This window comes from Schistocerca americana, chromosome 7 (assembly GCF_021461395.2).
Source record: "Schistocerca americana isolate TAMUIC-IGC-003095 chromosome 7, iqSchAmer2.1, whole genome shotgun sequence".
NCBI classification, from domain to species: Eukaryota; Metazoa; Arthropoda; class Insecta; order Orthoptera; family Acrididae; genus Schistocerca; species Schistocerca americana.
The window spans coordinates 489,597,343-489,617,471 of NC_060125.1; the positions used below are offsets into that span (position 1 = coordinate 489,597,343).

Sequence of the window (20,129 nt, forward strand, 5' to 3'; positions counted from 1 at the left end):
AAATTTGATTCAACCACATTTATAAAGCTAATCACATTAAAATTAAACAATGGAAATTCCAGGTTCGAATAGCAATGTAAGGAAAAGATAGATTGCTGTTCTCTGTGAAGATGGCACATTGAGTTGCAGGCAGGCACAGTGAAAATACACTTGCACATTAGCTTTCAGCTGAAGCATTTTTCAGAAAAGGAAATACAGAAAAACACACACACACACACACACACACACACACACACACACACATACACAGACAGACAAACACACATGTTCACACAAGCATGCAGATCTTACAAACATGACTGCTATGTTGAAACGTTGAGTCGCAGACAGGCACAACAAAAAGATACTTACACACTAGTTTCAGCCAGAGCCTTCTTCACAAAAGGAAACACACTGCTATCCCACATGTACAGGAGTGACACTGGCTGTTATACTGTCTAAACATTGTGCAATGGGCTAGGGACCTGAAAATGTAGCATCTATTTTTGCCAAAATCTGCATCTATTATGAATTCTTTGTGATTTGAAATTGACTTAAAATAAGTTGTGATTGGGGAGCTGTTTGCTCTTGCGAAAGCTTTGACAGTGTTGTTTTTCAAAATGGTCTTTGCTTTTTTCTTTTGGCTCTATTTAAGCTTTCACCAAATGTTGGTTTCTGCTGAGAAGCAGCAGCATTTTCTTGCTGGTGAACAAAGTGCTTCTCTGATTTAATATGGTTATTGACATTATTTTTCTTTCCCCACCAAATTCATTAACTACAAAATCTACAGAATATAAATATTAATCATTAGTGAGCATTCGCAGCTGTGCAAACCATACTTGACAATACTACATATAGAAAAGAGGAGGTACTTAGGGTAGAAGTAGAACCGAATTAGAAATAGAACCAAACATAACTCTGTTTGCATGTTCAAACAATGGAAACTTCGTGTAGGAATAATTAAGACAATTGCATAAAGCTTTTGGCCACAGTCTTCATCAGTAAAAGAGACACACATACACTTTTGCTAATGAAGACTGTGGCCGAAAGCTTTATGTAAGTCTTTTTTAATTGTGCCTGTCTGCAACTTGATGTGTCTTCTTTATGGTAAGTAAGAATCTGTTTGCATGTTACAATAATGCTTTCAGCATGGTCAAGTTGACAGGTTTTGTTTTTTGGTCGCTATAGTGCAGAGTGTAACACTATAAACTGGTAATCAGCATGTAAGTGTAAACCAACCAGAATTATTAGCAACAGAAGGGATGCAGTGCAGGTAAATAAGTTCTGCCTTCCTCTCATGATGCAGCCAGCCAACTTCCGTGTAACCATGTTCTGTTTTTCTGTGAAAGCAGACTTGACAGGCACTGATAAGGATTGCCAATCCCTTCAAGGGTTACAAGTGGCATAATCAAACTCTGTGATGGACCAGAATTAATTGCTTCTCATTGGAAAATAAGAAAAGAAACAATTAGCAAAACACAACACAAAACATTCAGTAATGGCTACCACACATTTACTTGCTGAGTTGCCAATGTCGTAAAATGCGGTAGTGCAGTCTTCATTAGCAAAAGTGTATGTGTGTCTCTGACCTCTACTGGTGTTTGACACAATCACATTTCAAAACACCTGCCACTTAAAACTACCTCATTTAAGTGTCCACTTTATACCAAATTTTGAAGTTTAACTAGCAGGCAAACATATACATTTATTGTTCAAAAATGCTAGGTCCCGCGGTGGTCTCGCGGTTCTAGGCGCACAGTCCGGAACCACATGACTGCTACAGTCGCAGGTTCGAATCCTGCCTCGGGCATGGATGTGTGTGATGTCCTTAGGTTAGTTAGATTTAAGTAGTTCTAAGTTCTAGGGGACTGATGACCACAGCTGTTAAGTCCCATAGTGCTCAAAGCCATTTGAACCATTTTTTGCTAGGTCCCACAGCTGAGTTCTGTTTTGCATTATGAGGTGTGTATTTTGTACAAACCAGTCAACTGTTGGCAGTTGGTACGGCATCTAGTGCACAGATAAATTGTTGTGTTTCTGCATTTTTTTTATTTTTTATTTTGCAGACACATTCTTATGCACATTATCTTTCCAAATTGGAATTTACCAGGTGATGTGTAAGACCTGTACCAAAATTTGGTTACATTTTCGATATTAATACGCAGAAAATAAACATGTTTCAAACTATATCTGATAAAACTGTTTATTTAGATAAAATTCACAATTAATTAGGATTTATTAGATAATTTCACATTTTGAGGGAGAATTTGCATTTATTGCAAATGTGAATTTTTCAGGACTCTAACAATGGTTGATATCGCTTTGCTATAAGTTAAGGGAAAAGGGTATTAATTAAATCATATGGAAAATAATATAGCAGTCTTATTTTTGAACTGATCAGCTTCATCTGTTATGTTGAAATATTTTTCAAATTTCTTGAATCAAAAGTAATTATTTACACTGTATTTCAACTTGTTATGTAGACAGTTGTTATATGCAAACTATATACATAAAAACATTAATTAAATCAAACAATGGAAGATCCAGGATGAAATGTAACAATATTAGAGAAGGAAAGTTGCTACTCACCATATAGCAGAGATGCTGAGTCACGTTAGGCACAAGAAAATGGCTTTAATGGCCAAAAGATATGACTGTATGAATCTTTTTCTTGTGCCTATCACATTTCAACATCTCCACTATATGGGGAGGAGCGACTTTCCTTCTCAAACATTAATTAAACAGTGAAGTACGTGAAGATTATTCACTGTATGGTGAAGGTATTAAGTCATACTTATAATAAAACTCACCTCTTGACCCCAAGTATTTATTATGTTTCTTTAATCCTTAAGCATTTCAGCATTATGCCATTTTCAAAGGATCTAAATAAAAAAAGGTCAAACATTGAGAAACATATGAGCAATACCAATATGTATACAGAAGAACTTGTACCCACCAAAATTGTATTGATACAAAGTACCACATCAAATTTAAATGTACAAAGCATAAATGTAAACTGGCTCACATATAACCATGGAATGACAAGGGAAACATCTCCACCAGATGGTGTTAACATACAAAGATGGTATTTTATTACAGTGAATACACATTTTCTGCTTTACAAAAATAATAATTGTACATTTTGCTATCACATAGGCACACTACCTTATATGTGTGCACTTGATATGTATAGAAGAACAGAACACAGCCACGAAGTGGTCAGTTTGTTACACAACTACCTTGTGTACAAATTTTGTAAAAATATAAAGAACATGAAAAAATATAAAAACAGCTGTAAACAAAGCCAAAGCAAATGTGTATGAAATGTTATTTTTTAGTACATCACGTTGCATATTGATACATAGTGCCTTGCACCAACAGAACCTACATAGTTCCTAATAACTACCTGAGCAGATTGAAGCAACTCCTAAAAAATGTAATCAAAGCCTAGCTGTCACTATTTAAGCTCTTGATGTCATAGAATTACTTTCGCAATCATTATCATTGTCTCACTGATGAGATGAACCAGCCATCAGCTTAGCAAACTGCCTTTACAAAAATAATTTTATGCATTGAATGGTTCACATTGGTGATGAGACAGCAGCCATATGATTGTTGAGAATGTAATCCTATGACAACATGACCTTAAATAGCAACAGCTAGCCTCTGATTCTGTTTTTTGTTGCTCATCTTAATTTTTAGGCATTGATTCAGATCATTCATGCTGTTATTACAATCAATGTGAGTTCAGTTGGTACAAGACACTACATACTGAACTGCAACATAATACAATAAAAATTACCGCTAGTGCCTCTCAAGTAACATTTCATGTATGTTGGCTTAGGCCTCGTCTCTAGCTGTTTTTGTATTTGTCATGTTCTTTATATTTTTTATGTAAGTTGCACATAAAATAATTGTATAACAAAAGTCTACTTCATGCAATGTCTTTTGTTCTTCTGTAGACTTTGAGTGCACACTTATACTCTAGTGTTCTCATATGATTGTTAAATATATTCTTATTATTTTTATAACTGCAGAAAATAATTATCTATTCACTGTAAGTCAATGTGATGTTTGTACACTAGTGCTACCTGGCGGAGCTGTTTTCCTTATGATTCCATGGCCACACGTAAGCCAGTTGGCACTTATCCTTCATATAATTAAATCTGATGCTGTACTTTGTATCAATAGGATTTTGTTGATTGCAAGTTTTGCTGTGTACATTTTCTGTTCAATTGCTCTTACTCACATGTTTCCCAGTGTAAGCTTTTTCTTCTTCATTTAGTACCTTTAAATATGGCTTGATACTGAAACTTGTTAGGAATAAAGAAATGGAACAAATTCTTGTAGTCAAAATTGAGTTTGTTTCAAGTGCTGAATATGACTGCTATGTCTCACAAAGCTTTTGTGCAATATGCATTTATTAAGTAGTAGACATCTGCTCAGGCAGGTGCTATTGACAATCAACAGTCAGTTTCGCTGCAGCTGCGTGTGTGTGTGTGTGTGTGTGTGTGTGTGTGTGTGTGTGTGTGTGATGTGGAACTTCTAGTAGAGAAAGAGTAAGAGCTCAAAAGCTAGAGTAAATATGGTTTTCTGTTGAGTGTTTATATGCACCTCACATCTGTCAATTATAGGTGAGTGAGTACCTTCCCTTTCTTTCATGTATTATGTTCAGCTAACATACATACCTGTGTGGTGTACATGTAGTGGCAAAAGAATGTGCCTCAAAACCCGGTCAATTCTTTAAGCTATTATATTTGTTTACATCCTCATATAAAACATCTTCATGGCTGAAAGTCTTTGTTTGGTTATATTTGTCTATATGACACACATCTGTAGGTGAGGGATTGCCTTTCTTCATTATTTTTTTTTTCCCCACCCTGGACTTTTTGTTATTGTGGTATTTTATGTTTGTTTATAGCTATGGAGTGCAACATCCACCATTTCATTTGTTGCTTCTTTGGTGTGGTGTTCAAGAAGTGATAGTTCTTAAACTGCAGTATGTTCACTAACAAAATTGGCTCATCACCATCATTGCGGTGCTACCTCCAATAGCTGTTTGCTGAGTAACCTTCCAATTGATCATATACATGAGTCCATGTTTCATTGTTACTAACAATTACAATGTGGTGAATGTTTCTCCACAAACACTTGCAATAAATTAAGTTTGTTTCTAAGGTATTGTACAAACAAATACAGCATCCTGTATCGTATTATTCTTGCTTATTGACTAATCATTCTGCAGGAGTCAAACTAACTAGAGAGTCGTAAATGAACTAAGTGTTAACACATATATAAGAAAACTAACAAAAGTGTACTAAGCTCAAAAATCCTAAGCAAAATTCACTTGTAAGGGTTTAATTACTGAATAAAGAATGTATCACTGTAAAATCAATTGAAATTATTGCATTTGCTCCATATTTATAACTGAATAGTATTTATTTGTGATTATCAGTATGTAATTGCAATGACAATGTTTCAGGTGATGCCTGTGTCGACACCTTAAAACACTGCAGTGCCTACAAGATGCAGTGTAATCGTTTTTGGGTAATTAAGACAAAATGTTGCTACACATGTTCACTCAGGTAGCACAGACATTAATTTATTGTGAAAGTGTGTGTGTGTATGTGTACGTGTGTTTGTGTTTTATGCTGCCAAAAAGATTTTGATCTGATATTTCCAAGACTCAAAAGAGCATTTATGAATGGAGAGAAAGACAAGTGAAAACAGGTTACAAAGAACTAATGTACCCTGATAACTGATGTGATTCTTTAGAAATAAGTACTTGCCAATGCAGTGTTGTGTCAGATATTCTTTCACGACCACTTCACAAAAAAATGTGAAGTTATCTATATTGAAACTGCCATCCAAAAACCTCATAATATTGTACATAGTGATTAAAATCAAAAATGTAAATGATAAATATTTCATATTGAAACTGGATAGCACCTCCTGTGTGTGTACAATTGTTATTTCATTAACAATATTGTGATAAAACGAAATCATCAGAATATTGGAATGTATGATACTTCAAAGCAGTGAAATGCTAGCCATGTTCCTGTACAGACTGTGTGACGAATGCCATATATATCTCCCTGGCCACTAATATTTCAAAAAAGTTTTTTAACAGTGTCTCCCAGTATGCTGCCTATTATTACTGTTTTGTATTATGATTTCATGCAGAAGTCATCTATTTTCATTCCATGACTGTTACAATGTTTTTTTTGTTACATATGTATATTGGATTTTGTTATGACAATTCCATTCCACATAGTAGTGAATTAGTTAATATTCCAACATGACTGTTAAATATTCATGAAAATAACTGTTACAGAATAACTCATATCTTATTCTTGTTCTGTAAAAACTGTCACAGACAGACATCACTTGAAATTATTGTTTGCTATACATGTTCTTCCCCTACTCTGATTAAAAACCAATAGCCATTTTTCTTTGCCATAAACCATTCAGTGTTCATCCCTTAGTATACTTTATTTCATATGTTCCAACCATTATTTTCTGATTATTACAGAACTTTATATTTACAGTTATTATTTTTAAGCCTATATATTACGTCTACTATCATGCAGATCTTTGACTCAAAAGCATTTTTAAATGTTTTGTTTTCTGTTGGAAATTAGAACTTGGCTTTGTAATTGTGCTATTATCTTGCAACTATCCACTCTCACTTTGGATTCTTGACAACTTATTCAATTTTGTCATATTCTGTTGTTCAAACAAATACTTGCCAGTGTGCTAACTTCTCAGGATCCATTCATTAATTCATTCATTCACACACCAATTTCTATAAAACTCATCATGGAGGGGGGCTTTCAAATACGTGGAAAGAGTCCAGTTTGTATAAAAGGAGAAAACAGCCATTAAAAGCTACTTCAATATAGTATACTGACTCTTAAGTTCCTTTTTTTATGCTTGTATAATATATGAGTGTGAAAAGGTTCCAAAAATATACAACTGTGTGGTGACAGCCCCTGAGCTCTGGAGACTGACTGTCTCAGGCTGTGTTCATGTGTGAGATTCTTACATGTTGCCATTTCACTGAAGTGAAACACTAATATTATTACATAGTATTTCTATTGGATCCTGTTCAAGTGTTAATTGACTACTAAATTCATATGAGTAGATCTCCCACATGCTTCTGAATAACTTAATACCTTCCAAGTGAATGTCTTTTATACCATCGTCTTGTAAGCCTAGCATGCACCTTATAACAGCTAATTATTTGCACACAGATTTCCAGCTTGGGTGCTGTTTTTCTTGGCTAGTAGGTCTCTACCACTTACTTGTCAAAAGAGATGGAAAATGCTATCAAACACTATTACAAAATCTGCATTTGCTACAGCTTCTTCCTGTTCCCATCACATATAATATGTTGGAAGGGGGACTGCATGTGTATGTGTGTTGTTCAAATTATATTCAGTATTTTTGCAGGGGAGGAATCTAATCCCCTGAAGTATATTCATGTTTTTCGATACTTGCACCATAAAGGAACATAGCCGTTCAAATTACAGTTTCAATTTATATGACACGCAGCCATCAAATGAAACTATATTTTCGTATAACTGTATTACATATAGTATTTTTGAGATGTCTTATATTAGATGGGATGAAACCTAAGACAGCAACAAGATGTATACAGTGAACGGAGTATTAAATTGGTTTGTTACACATGCGCCATTATCTATTATAACAGTTCATAACTTGCAAATCAGCTTCTCATCCACACTAAGTAGTTTCCATGCAGGAGCACCACCATTACATGGGTGAAGTTACTATACAATAGTGACATATTAGTGACACACACACAAAATCTGTCAAATAAGAAAATATGATCGTGATGGTGGTCTTCATAAAAGGACTAATTAAGTGGCAACATGTTCCTGAAAAACATTACTCAATCAGAAAAAAGATACTGAAGAACTGTTTAACTGAAAATCAAGTAGGAAATAGCTATTTCTGTTAAGTTTCCTGGCTTTTGATACGTAGGCATAAGGTGGAGAATGAATTTTACACATCTTCACTGCATACTAATATGATTTTAATACTTTGCAGATAATTATTTGTCATGGAACTATGAATTGTTCTAGGAATCGTGTCTGTGTTTTCTAAATGGCTGTGGATTGTCTAATTAACAACACTATAAAAGGATGAACATTTGTGCTAATTTTGCTGACAGAATGTATTAAAGATAGGAAGCAATATGAATTAACTGATTTCTGCTGCTCGTGGTGGAGAATTTAATTTTGCACACAGAAATATAGTCATGTACTTCATACAAGATATTTCTTCCTTCAGCGCCATGTATCATGAGAGATCTTTTGTACATTCACAACAGAGCCATTGTTTGGAAATACTTTTAAAGGCTAGTGTAAGGTATTTTGTCAGTTGTATTTTTTTTACTAGGGAGCAAATTTATTTTTGCTGTATTCAAAGAACAACAATTATATTCCAATAAAAATAATGTATCACTGCCAGTTTGTACAGCTATTTATTTATTTAATTGTACACCAGTTGTATCTCAGCAAACAATATGTTGTGGTACCAGAACATTAAAAGTATACCATGAATATAACTGAATCTGAGTACTCAGTGTGGATGCTCTTAAAATTATTAAATGACAATTCTTATTATTATTTATTTTCAAATTTTTGATTCCTCTGAGTCTGATATTCATATTTTGTATACTGAATCATCGGCTATGAGATTTTAGTTACGTGCTATTGCATGATACAAAAGGTATTCTTTTTTTAAAAAAAAGGAAAACAGAAAAACTTGGTGCTATTAATGCTAAGAGGCTTTAAAGCATAAGTGCAAATGGTTTGAATATTGGATGTTCATTTTTATGTGGAATGAATAAATTATATTTTCCTAATGAGGATATGCTCATTATAACCATAGTTATTCCAATCAGAAGTACTGCTGTAACTGTAGTACTGACACCTAAAATATTTATGTACATACCTCATGTTTGCTTTGTAGCTTTTGGGCAAATGATAAATTACACTGCCTATAATGTGTATGTTTTTAACATCCACACAACATCTAGTCCCATGACTGAAATATTTTAGTGTATTGTACAGGTTATGGATTCCATGAACCACATTTATTTCATTTTCAAATATCTTATAGATAGTGGGGCACGCTTTTCAACACTACTTCTGAATTTGGAACCCCCTTTTTTGTATATAATTTTTGTACGATGGAAAACTTGAAACTTCCCTTTTACAATAGTAATTATATATTTCATGACAATAATTTATTTATATAAAGTTGTAAAACTTTGTTAATTTCTTGTATACTTGTGATTACTGAAATATTTGTAAAATATGTACAATTTAAAATGTAGAAATTAAGAACATTGCTTGTAATTTGGCAGATCATTAATTTTGTCAGTATTCTTCAGTGCAGTATTGTTCACCATATTGTTTAACTGTGCCATAATGGCAGTAATAAAGATATATGCCAAATAATGTCTCATTGAATTATTAACTATTCTCGCTCTCCACTCTTACGAGGTTATGTACATTGTAGTCCATATTTTTAGCTCCTCTTTATGGGTAGTTTTCTGGAAAGACAAAATGAATGCATAAGTCTTGCAATGGCAGATTCCTAGTAACTAGTATTTTAACTCAAGTGCTGTCCTCAAAAATTAATTAATTCATCTACAGATTGTGTTGTGTAAATTCCAGAAAATCCATCATGAAGGACAACCTTCAGGGACCCTGAAAAATTAAAATTGTGTATTAACTGCCAGATGCAGTCACTGCAAGCCATTTCTATAATGTGCATTAACAACCTGTTAAACTGATACTGCTGTTCACATTGATAATTATGGGAATTACTTCTGAATTATATTGTTCATCAGAAAAACAAATGCCTTGGAAACATCACTGTTGTTCCCCTAAAGTAGTCAGCTGCTATATTTCAAACTGAAGCTTCTGAAAAAAGTCATCAGACTTATATCTGCCGCATATACAGATGAATCGGGTCATCTGTTGTTGAAAATGTGGAACTTCCCCTTATTGATAGGAAATCATTTTAATCAATCATACAACACAAGAGTAAAGATAATTTTATGCTTCCAGTTCACTGATTAAAATTATGCCCTCAGGCTCCCCAATATATGGGAATGAAAATCTTCAGTAAGCTTAAAGCTAGAACATGAAACTAGATCCACGGAAATAGAGTTTCATGATGTTCTGATACAACCATGTTTCTAATTGGTGAATGAATTCATGAAGAGAAAGTTGATAATTTAAGCAGGTTGTCATTGATCCTCAGCACTCTAGTGTAAATACGATTTTATTCTCAGAAAAAACATTAACTTTAGAATACTGCTCCTTCTCATTAGCTATAATTTGACATATAAGTGAATTGTATTACTAATGTTTGATGTGTCTCCTGTACATCTGTGTCTCTGATGACTAATAAGTCTATGTTATGAGAAATATAAGTCACTATTCACTGTAATTTCATACAGAAGACTGACTTGTGATCATAGTCAAAAGTTTAAAAAATTTACATCGCTGAGTCCATATATTCCAATAAATTATGAAAGTGATTAATAATGTAAGTTGTTAATGTTGAGATTACTGAGGTTTCCTGATTTTCTGCTCAATATTTGATGGCAGTCTGTTACAGACATTAGCATCATAATATAAAACTATGTTATGAGCACTGTGGAAAGTATTTATACTTCTAGTATTATTTGTGATCGTGACTTTCACAGTTCATCTTAAATTTGCTCATCTTAAATTCACCACAAATACAAAAAAAGGAAAAGAAAATGGAATATATGGATGGGATGGAATCTGTACATGTGATGTACGTGTACAGACAAACAAATGATTACAATTACAACAAAATGAAATGATTTGTTCAAGATAAGGAACTTCACAGGTATGTTGGTCCACCTCTGGCACTTATGGAAGCTGTCATTTGGCTTGGAATTGATTGACAAAAGTTGCTGGATCTCCTCCAGGGGGATAGCGTGGCAAATTCTGTCCCTTTGGTGTGTTATATCATCAAAATCCTGAGATGGTTAGAGGGCCCAGCCCCTATTGCTCCAAACATTCTCAGTTGCAGGGCGATCGAGTAAACTCACTGGTGAAGGTAGGGTGTGGCAAGCACAAAGACAACCAATAGGAACTGTTGCCGTGTGCAGGTAAGCATTATTTTGCTGAAATGTAAGCCCAGGATGACTTAAAATGAAGGGCAATAAAACTGGATGTAGAATATCGCTGACAAACCATTGTGCTTTAAGGGTGACAACCAAAGAGGTCCTGCCATGAAAATAAATGGCTCCCTGAGCCACCACTCCTAGCTGTGGTAAAATTAGAAGAATCTACCTTTTGTGATGAAACTACTTCTAGTCAAATAATAGACAAAATGTCAATGGCTTCAGCCATTGATTACTATAATGTGAAGGAGGCAGAAGATAGTTCCAAATTGATGGAACAAATTAATTTTAAACAGGAATTGCTTGAAGAAAATCAAAGTATACAGGAATGTTTGGTAGCTGAAGATATTAAATTATTATTGAAATTAATAACTCAACAAAACTTAAAACTGGACAAAAGAGTAGTGACATTAAAAGGGGATTTAAAGTTAAATTTGGGTATAGGTATCAAAAATTTGGACAAGAAAATATATTCAGTGCAAATCTGCATAGAAGAAAAAATAGATATGATGTCTTTGCAGAAAATGTAGGATCATCATTAGATTCTTGGAGTCAGAATTTGCAGGATAGTGGAGAGGAGACTGAAAAAGTTTGAGGAAATGGAAATTGATGTTGTTGATTCGTGTCAGGATGAATTAAGAGAAGTAGTATTCTTCTAATGATATAATTTCTGATGCAAAGCAAAAAGCAGTCACTGATATTGAGAAAGTGGACTAATTGCAGAGAATGTTGCTGTAAATATTGATGTAATTAATGTATTGAACCTGAATGTGTGCAAGTAATGAATGAAACTGTGAACAAACTTGATGATCATGCTGAAGATAAGAGTAGGTATTGTGTAATTAATAATAAGATAAGTGGAAAGCAGTCAGTAAAATTTGTGCAAGTAATATTGTGAGAAAAAGAGGTAATATTGAAAAGGCAAAGGGTACCAAAGTAAAGAAACCTACTGTGAAGCTCCCAGCAATAGTCATGTACAAATTATTAGAAGTTGACAGTAAAGTAAACAATCTGAAGGAAGAAATTCTTGCCGGCCGGAGTGGCCGAGTGGTTCTAGACAGTACAGTTTGGAACTGCGCGACCACTACGGTCGCAGGTTCGAATCCTGCCTCGGGCATGGATGTCCTTAGGTTAGTTAGGTTTAGGTAGTTCTACGTTCTAGGGGTCTGATGACCTCAGAAGTTAAGTCCCATAGTGCTCAGAGCCATTTGAACCATTTTTTTTTTTTTTTTAAGAATTTCTTGCTGTAAATATGCAGAAGGTAATTTTCAAAGTAGAAATCATATTCAATGCATTTGTGCTCATTGTGTCTCAAAGTTCAAAATTTTGTTGTGTTTTGTGGCATAGCAGCAAATTTTTTTAAAAAGTAGATGAGGAATTCCACAAAATTTTGCAAAACTAGATGCAAAGGCAGGGAGTCAATGTAATGGTGAACCCATGAGTAGTTAATGTGTTCAGTTAATATGTTACATGGCGAGTGACTCCTCCCCAGTGTGGTTATTCTGTTCTTCCTTTCACAGATCACTCTTCTCCTCTAAATGTCCTCTCTGTAGGGTACGGTATTGTGGTCTTCAGTCTGAAGACTGGTTTGATGCAGCTCTCCATGCTACTCTCCTGTGCAAGCCTCTTCATCTCCATATAAGTACTGCAACTTACATCCACTTGAACCTGTTCACTGTGCTCTAGCTTGCTCTACCTCTATCATTTTATCTGCTCTCCCCCTTCCCCCACTATGCACACACAAATGTCCCTCCAATACTAAACTGATGACCTTTTGATATCTTGGAATGGGTCATATCAACTGATATCTTTTTTAGTCAAGTTATGCTGCAAACTTATTTTCTTCTCAATTCCAATCAGTACTTCTTGATTAGTTACACAATCTGTTCACCCAGTTGTTAGCATTCTTCTGTAGCATCACATTTCAAAGGCTTGTATTCTCTTCTTGTTGGAACTGTTTATCATCCACATTTCACTCATTATAAGGCTACATTCCAGACAACTACCCTCAGAGAAGACTTTCTAATGCTTAAATTTATAATCACTTTTGACAAATTTCTCTTCTATAGGAATGCATGTGCCATTGCCAGTCCACATTATATATCCTCCCTACTTTTACCATCATCATTTATATTACTGCCCAAATAGCAAAACTCAATACTCTTGTTTTGCTTTTGTTGATTTTCATCTTATATCTTCCTTTCAAGACTCTGTTCATTCTGTTCAACTGCTCTGCCATGTCCTTTCTGTCTCTGACAGAATTACAATGTCATCAGCAAACCTCAAAGTTTTTATTTCTTCTTTCTGAACTAATTGTCTCCACAAACTTCTCTATGGTTTCTTTCACTGCTTGCTGAATGTATAGATTAAATAACACTGAGTATTGGCTACAAGCCTGTCTCACTCCCTTCTCAACCACTGCCTCCCTTTCATGTCCCTTGGCTCGTATAACTGCCATATGGTTTCTGTAAAAGTGAATAACCTTTAGCTTCCTGTATTTTACACATGCTAGCTTCAGAATGTCAAAGAATGTATTCCAGTCAACACTGTCAAAAGCTTTCTCTAAGTATAAACGTGCTATAAATGTATGTTTACTTTTTTCTAATCTATCTTCTAAGATAAGTCATAAGTTGAGTATGGCCTTCCATGTTTCTTCAAGTTTCTCCAGAACCCCAACTGATCTACCCCAAGGTTGACTTCTACCAGTTTTTACATCTTTCTGTGAATGATTCATGGCACTATTAAATTGATAGTTTTGTAATGTTCACATCTGTCAGCACCTGATTTCTTTGGAATTGGAATTATTACATTCTTCTTTTAGTCTGAAGGTATTTCCCTTATCTCCCATATCTTGCACACCAGATGGAATACTTTTGTCATGGCTGGCTCCCCCAAGGATATCAGTAGTTCTGAGGAAATGTTGTCTGCTCTAAGGGCCTTGTTTCGATTTATGTCTTTTAGTGCTCTGTCAAATTCTTCTCACAGTATCACATCTCCCATCTCATCTTCATCTGCTTCCTTCTCTCTTTCTACGATATTGCCGTCAACTTCATTTCCCTTGTATATTTTCCCTCTATACACTCCTTCCATCTTTCAGCTTTCCCTGTTTTGCTTGGCGCTGGTTATTCTTCTGAGTCTTTGATATTCATACAGTTACTTTTCTTTTCTCCATGTATCTATTTAATTTTCCAATAGATGATATGTATCTGCCTCATAGTTATACGTGCTTCTATAGATTTGCATTTGTCCTCTAGCCATTTCTGCTTAGCCATTTGCATTGTCTTTCACTCCCATTTTTTACATATCTGAGTTCTGTTTTGTCAGCTTCATTTGCTGCATTTTTATATTTTCTCTTTTCCTCAATTAAGCCTAATATCTCCTGTGATATCTAAGGATTCCAACTATGTCTTGTTTTTTTACCTATTTTATTCTATCATGTCTTCATTAGTTCATCACTCAAAGCTACCCATACATCTTCTACTGTATTTCTTTGCCCTGTTTCAGTCAATCATTGTCTAATGCTCCCTCAGGAAGTTTCAACAATCTCTGGTCTTACAAATTATCTAGTCCCAGCTCCTTAATTGACTACATTTTTGCAATTTATTCGGTTTTAATCTACAGTTCAGCACCAATCATTTATGGCCACAGTCCACATCTGCTCCTGGAAATGTCTTCCAGTTCAAAATCTGGGTCAAGAATCACTGTCTTTCCATTAAGTAATCAATCTGAAACATTCCAATGTTACAGGTGTCTTCCATAAGTACAAGTTTCTTACATGGTCCTTAAACAAAGTGCTAGTGATGATTCTATTACGCTCACTGCAAAATTCTACCAGACGGCTTCCTTTTTCATTCATTTCCCTCAGTCCATATTCTCCTACTATTTTTCCTTCTCTTCCTTGTTCTGATGTCAAATTCCATCCCCCATCACAGTTAAATTTTCCTCTCCCTTATTTATCAGAATAATTTCTTTTGTCTCTTCATACATCCTTCCAATCTCTTCATTGAGTCCTCCCTCGGGCTTGGGTGTGTGTGTGTTTGTCTTAAGAATAATTTAGGTTAAGTAGTGTGTAAGCTTAGGGACTAATGACCTTAGCAATGAAGTCCCGTAAGATTTCACACACATTTGAACATTTTCTTCATCATCTGAAGAACTAGTTAGCATATAAACTTGTACTGTTGTGGTGGGAATCTGCTTTGTGTCTATCTTGGCTACAATAATGTGTTTACAACACTGTTAATAGAAGCTTACAATATTCCTATTCTCTTATTCATTATTAAACCTACAGCAGAAGAAAATGTAATCATCCTTTATCATGCTCAGTCGCTATATTTGTAAAAGTCTAGTATTTCAATGACTTTTTTAATATCAGCAAACACTGTTAGTATTTTAGATGAAAGAATCAGATTGTGTTTAAATATTAAGTCATCAGAATTTGGTGAAAATTGTCTTATCTATGTTTAAGGATTACTAATTTTGGTAAGATTTTTTAATTAATTTCAGAATATTTTTCATCTTAATGTATGAAGTTGAGAAAGTAGTTAGCCAACAATGTAGCAGCAGTTGAAATGAATTTACAGTCTTTTGGTCAGTTCAAAAAAGGAAATGAAACTGTGAGCTATCAGATTTTCTCAGTTCATAATTAATGGTGTGCTTCACTGTTAAAGACCCTGATCTGTAGAGCTCAAACACTTTCAGAGAACCTCACCAAAGAACTGCAGCACCTATGGATAGTGTTTCAAAGAAATGGCTACTCAGATCGTCAAACTGAATGGGAGATGCATTTAAAATCAAGAATGCCTGAGAAAGAGATTGAGACTGAGACTAAGGAAGAGAAGCCAAAAATCATGTTTGTATCTTATGCTGGCCCAATATCTGGAAAGATTGGTAGACTCTTATGAAAAGGTGGCATCCATTGCATTTCACTCCCTTCACCTAAGATAAAAGTACTCTTTGTAATATTATTCCTTTCAGACCTGAGGACAGAAAATTTTTCTTCATATGGTAGTGTTCTTAGGTGATTTTTTTAATGATTTTAGATGCAAGACTTATACAAAAATTTGTACCCATTTTCAAAACAATCTTTGTACTCTTGGCTTCATTTTATTGACTAAAATAACTAATTACAAAATATTCTCTATTCTAATGAATAGTAAAATGATCATTCAAAAATTACCATGCAAAATTACAATAAAAGTATTCATATCTAAAAACAAAGATGATGTAACTTACCAAACGAAAGTGTTGGTATGTTGATAGACACACAAACACACACACAAAATTCAAGCTTTCGCAACCCATGGTTGCTTCATCAGGAAAGAGGGAAGGAGAGGGCAAGATGAAAGGATGTGGGTTTTAAGGGAGAGGGTAAGGAGTGATTCCCATCCCGGGAGCGGAAAGACTTACCTTAGGGGGAAAAAAGGACAGGTATACACTCGCACACACACACACACACACACACATATCCATCCGCACATATACAGACACAATCAGACCCTCTCCCTTAAAACCCACATCTTTCGTCTTGCCCTCTCCTTCCCTCTTTCCTAATGAAGCAACCATGGGTTGCGAAAGCTTGAATTTTGTGTGTGTGTTTGTGTTTGTTTGTGTGTCTATCAACACACCAACGCTTTCGTTTGGTAAGTTACATCATCTTTGTTTTTAGATATATTTTTCCCACATGGAATGTTTCCCTCTATTATATTCATATTATTAATAAAAGTATTCAGTTATACAGTGGAATAGCGCAGTAACGATATTCATGTATTCTGGTGGTCACGAGCTTCTGTGCACTTCTACCCTGACTTGCAGAAATTTTCATAGTGATGACCAACAGTTGGTAGCATTTGTGACTGATGAAAAGACTGAACATCTATAAATGTGTACTTCAGGTTTCTCTTGGGGAAAAATACTTCTGGTTCAACTAAGCTACAATATAAGTTAATGTACAGAATTTTAGCCAGAGGGTCTGAAAGAATTAAAGCAATCTAGGTCTCTGAAATCCATGTGTATATCACATTCCACTCATATGTGGCATGTCAAACTATCAGAACAGGCGAGTAGAGATGCAAAGAACAATGGCTTCATACCTAAGTAAAACAGCCAACCAAATCAGCACTACCTCGAATATAAACATGAAATAAAATGCGATGAGATGAGTAATATAGTGCAAACACCAAGTTTCTGGGGCAGCTTGATTAAGGAGATTATGAAAATAAAGATGTCAGGAAACCTAATAAACAGGTATGACGATTTCAATTTAAATGACATTGGGGTCCAGCACCTAATTTATTAAAATCTCATAATCATATCCACCAGCATTGGAAGAGGCTGAGAGAATTTGTGTTTCGTGAAATACCAGTACCAGTTGTAACAAATAAAAGACCATCAAAGGGAGTATTGAGTGTCAAGAATCAAACTTGGCTATACAGTGATGAGCCAAAACATTATGACCACCTCTTTAACAGCCTGTTTGTCCATCTCTGGAATGAAATACGTCGCAGATACTACGTATCAGGGATCCAACAGTTTGTGGTAGGCTCGTGGATGTATGTATCATTAGATGTCTACACACAAGTTCTGTAAATTGCTTAAATAATGGGCCGCTGATGTGTGTAACTGGTGATGGTGAATGATAGCAAGCCAGATGGTTTCCGTAACATTTACATCAGGTGAATATGGTTGCTGAGACATCAATTTGAGTTCACTATAATGCTCCTCAAACTACTATAGTATGGTTCTGGCTCAGAGACATGGACAATTATACTGCTGGAAGATGACACCACCATTGGGGAAGATGTCAAGCAAGAAGGGATGCAGACGGTTTGCAGCTGTCGGCATGTCTTTGATTGCTACCACAGGTCCCATGCAAGCACAAGAGGATGTCTCCCATAGTGTAATACTGCTTCCAACAGCCTGCATCTGTGGTGCGCTACATATTTTGAGCTACAGTTTGCCTCGACATTGGCGTTTGTGAAAACAACTATCAACATAGTCTATTAAACATGTGATTCACCCAAAGAGCTGACATGTTTCCATTGATCAACAGTCAAATCCTGATTGTCCCATACCCACTAAAATCATAACTGACAATGTTGTTGGGTGAACATGTGAATGCTTAGAGGTGGTCTGCTACAGAACATGAACATTTTCCCCAGAAATTGATTGGTTGTGGTGCTTCATGTTTGTGGCTACCCGGATCACCCAATTTAACACCAATGGATTTTTGTATATGGGGATGGATGAAAGACATAGTTTATGAGGACAAAGTCAGTACACATGAGGCATTACTTGCTTGCATTATGAATGCAACAGAAAAAATTAAGAACAACCCTGTGAAGCTGAAATGAGCCACACAATGTGTTCATACACTTGCAGCTAAATGCATCGAACTTGGTGGAGATATTTTGAACATTTATTGTGAATGTATTGTGAAATTGTATGTACACTGTACATCTTCCTTAACACTGAGCTTTGTTTTTTTTCTGGTTCAACATGAATTCAAGTGTGCTATGGTATTAATAAAAGCAGATTATCTGACACAGTCATACAGTTGCACCTCAGGTTTACAATACATTGATGATGATGTTTCAACTGACTAAACAAATGGGGGTTGTCAACAGGCCAATAGTGCATATTTTGGCAGTTATTTGGCTATGGCTGGTAAATGTGGCTTTGTCACTAAACAAGATACATGATACATCTGCAGTATCCTACCTTAATGCCCATGTACAGAAGTTAACATGATTCTCATAATAATTTCCATGCAGCTCTTGGTGGAGAGAGATGTGATATGGATGGAACCTATGTAAGTGGAGAATTCATAGGGCACTGCATAACTCTGCCACTTTCTCATGAGATTGCATGAGAGCTAACACGCAGATCAACTGCAATAGCAGCAAGAACATTAATTCCCCCCTCTTCTTTCATCAACGGCATTGTTCCATTTAAAAAAGTGTATGTTTACACAAAAAATGCACTTTCTAAATATTATTATGATCTTTTTACTGGCTGACAATACAAGCCCCTGACTACCAATCTATTCTGTGATAACTGCACATCAACAGCATTTTCCATTTCCGTAATATCTGAGGTGCAAGTTTTAGGTGGTTCACCTTCTATATGTGAATGATCTTCCCCTTAACATACGACAAGGAGATGACAGTAGTGTTATAACAAATTGTGTTAGAGAGAAAGCAACAGAAAGATTATAAATTGTGTTTTCCAAAGATTTATTAAATGGTTCTCAGAAAATGTATTCTCCCTAAATTTTGAAGAAACAAACTTTATTCAGTTCTGTGGAACAAATAGAGCCATACCAAAAATTGGTGTAGCACATGAGCAGTAGTCAGTAAACAGGCTAGAATGCTCCAAATTTTTGGATGTACATATTGATAAAATTTTGAACTCTAAGTAGCACATTACTGAGCTTCTCGAACAATTAAGTTCAAACAGTTAAGCTGTGCTTCATATAATTGCTAATCTTAGAAAGAAATGAGTTAAGCTCCTGACATATTCTGCATATTTCTGCTCTATAATGTCTCATGAAAAAATTTTCTGGGTTTACTCACTACTTACAGAAAATACTGATTGCAAAAAATTGAGTGGAAGAATGCTATGTGGTGTTCACCCACAGATGACATGTAGACACCTCTTCAAGGAGCTAAGAATTTTAACTGTACCATCACAATACTGTACATCTATCTGCTAATGAAGTTTGTCATAAATAATCCATCACAATTTAAGAAGAACAGTGAAGTTCACACACAGTGTTGTGCACACTAGAGGCAAAAATTGCCTTCATTACCCATCATTAAAGCTGTTAGTGGCTCAGAGAGGAGCTTAGTACACAGCAACAAAAATCTGAACCTGCATAAAAATTCAGTGAGATCTCAATAAGATTTCAAAGTGGTGCAAAGGTTGGCAACCTGCTTTAAATGTTCAGAAATGT

The 20,129-nt window shown here is 35.2% G+C and overlaps 1 protein-coding gene across 1 annotated transcript in view; it reads left to right on the forward strand.

The window, feature by feature from the left end:
• Positions 1-9,431, forward strand: part of LOC124623036 (A disintegrin and metalloproteinase with thrombospondin motifs 7-like) — a 280,175-nt gene extending 270,744 nt beyond the window's left edge. The window contains exon 17 of the mRNA XM_047148829.1: positions 5,462-9,431. Within this exon, the coding sequence (XP_047004785.1) occupies positions 5,462-5,568 (107 nt within the window). The 3' untranslated portion in view covers positions 5,569-9,431. The remainder of the gene's footprint in view (positions 1-5,461) is intronic.
• The last annotated feature ends 10,698 nt before the right edge of the window (positions 9,432-20,129 follow it).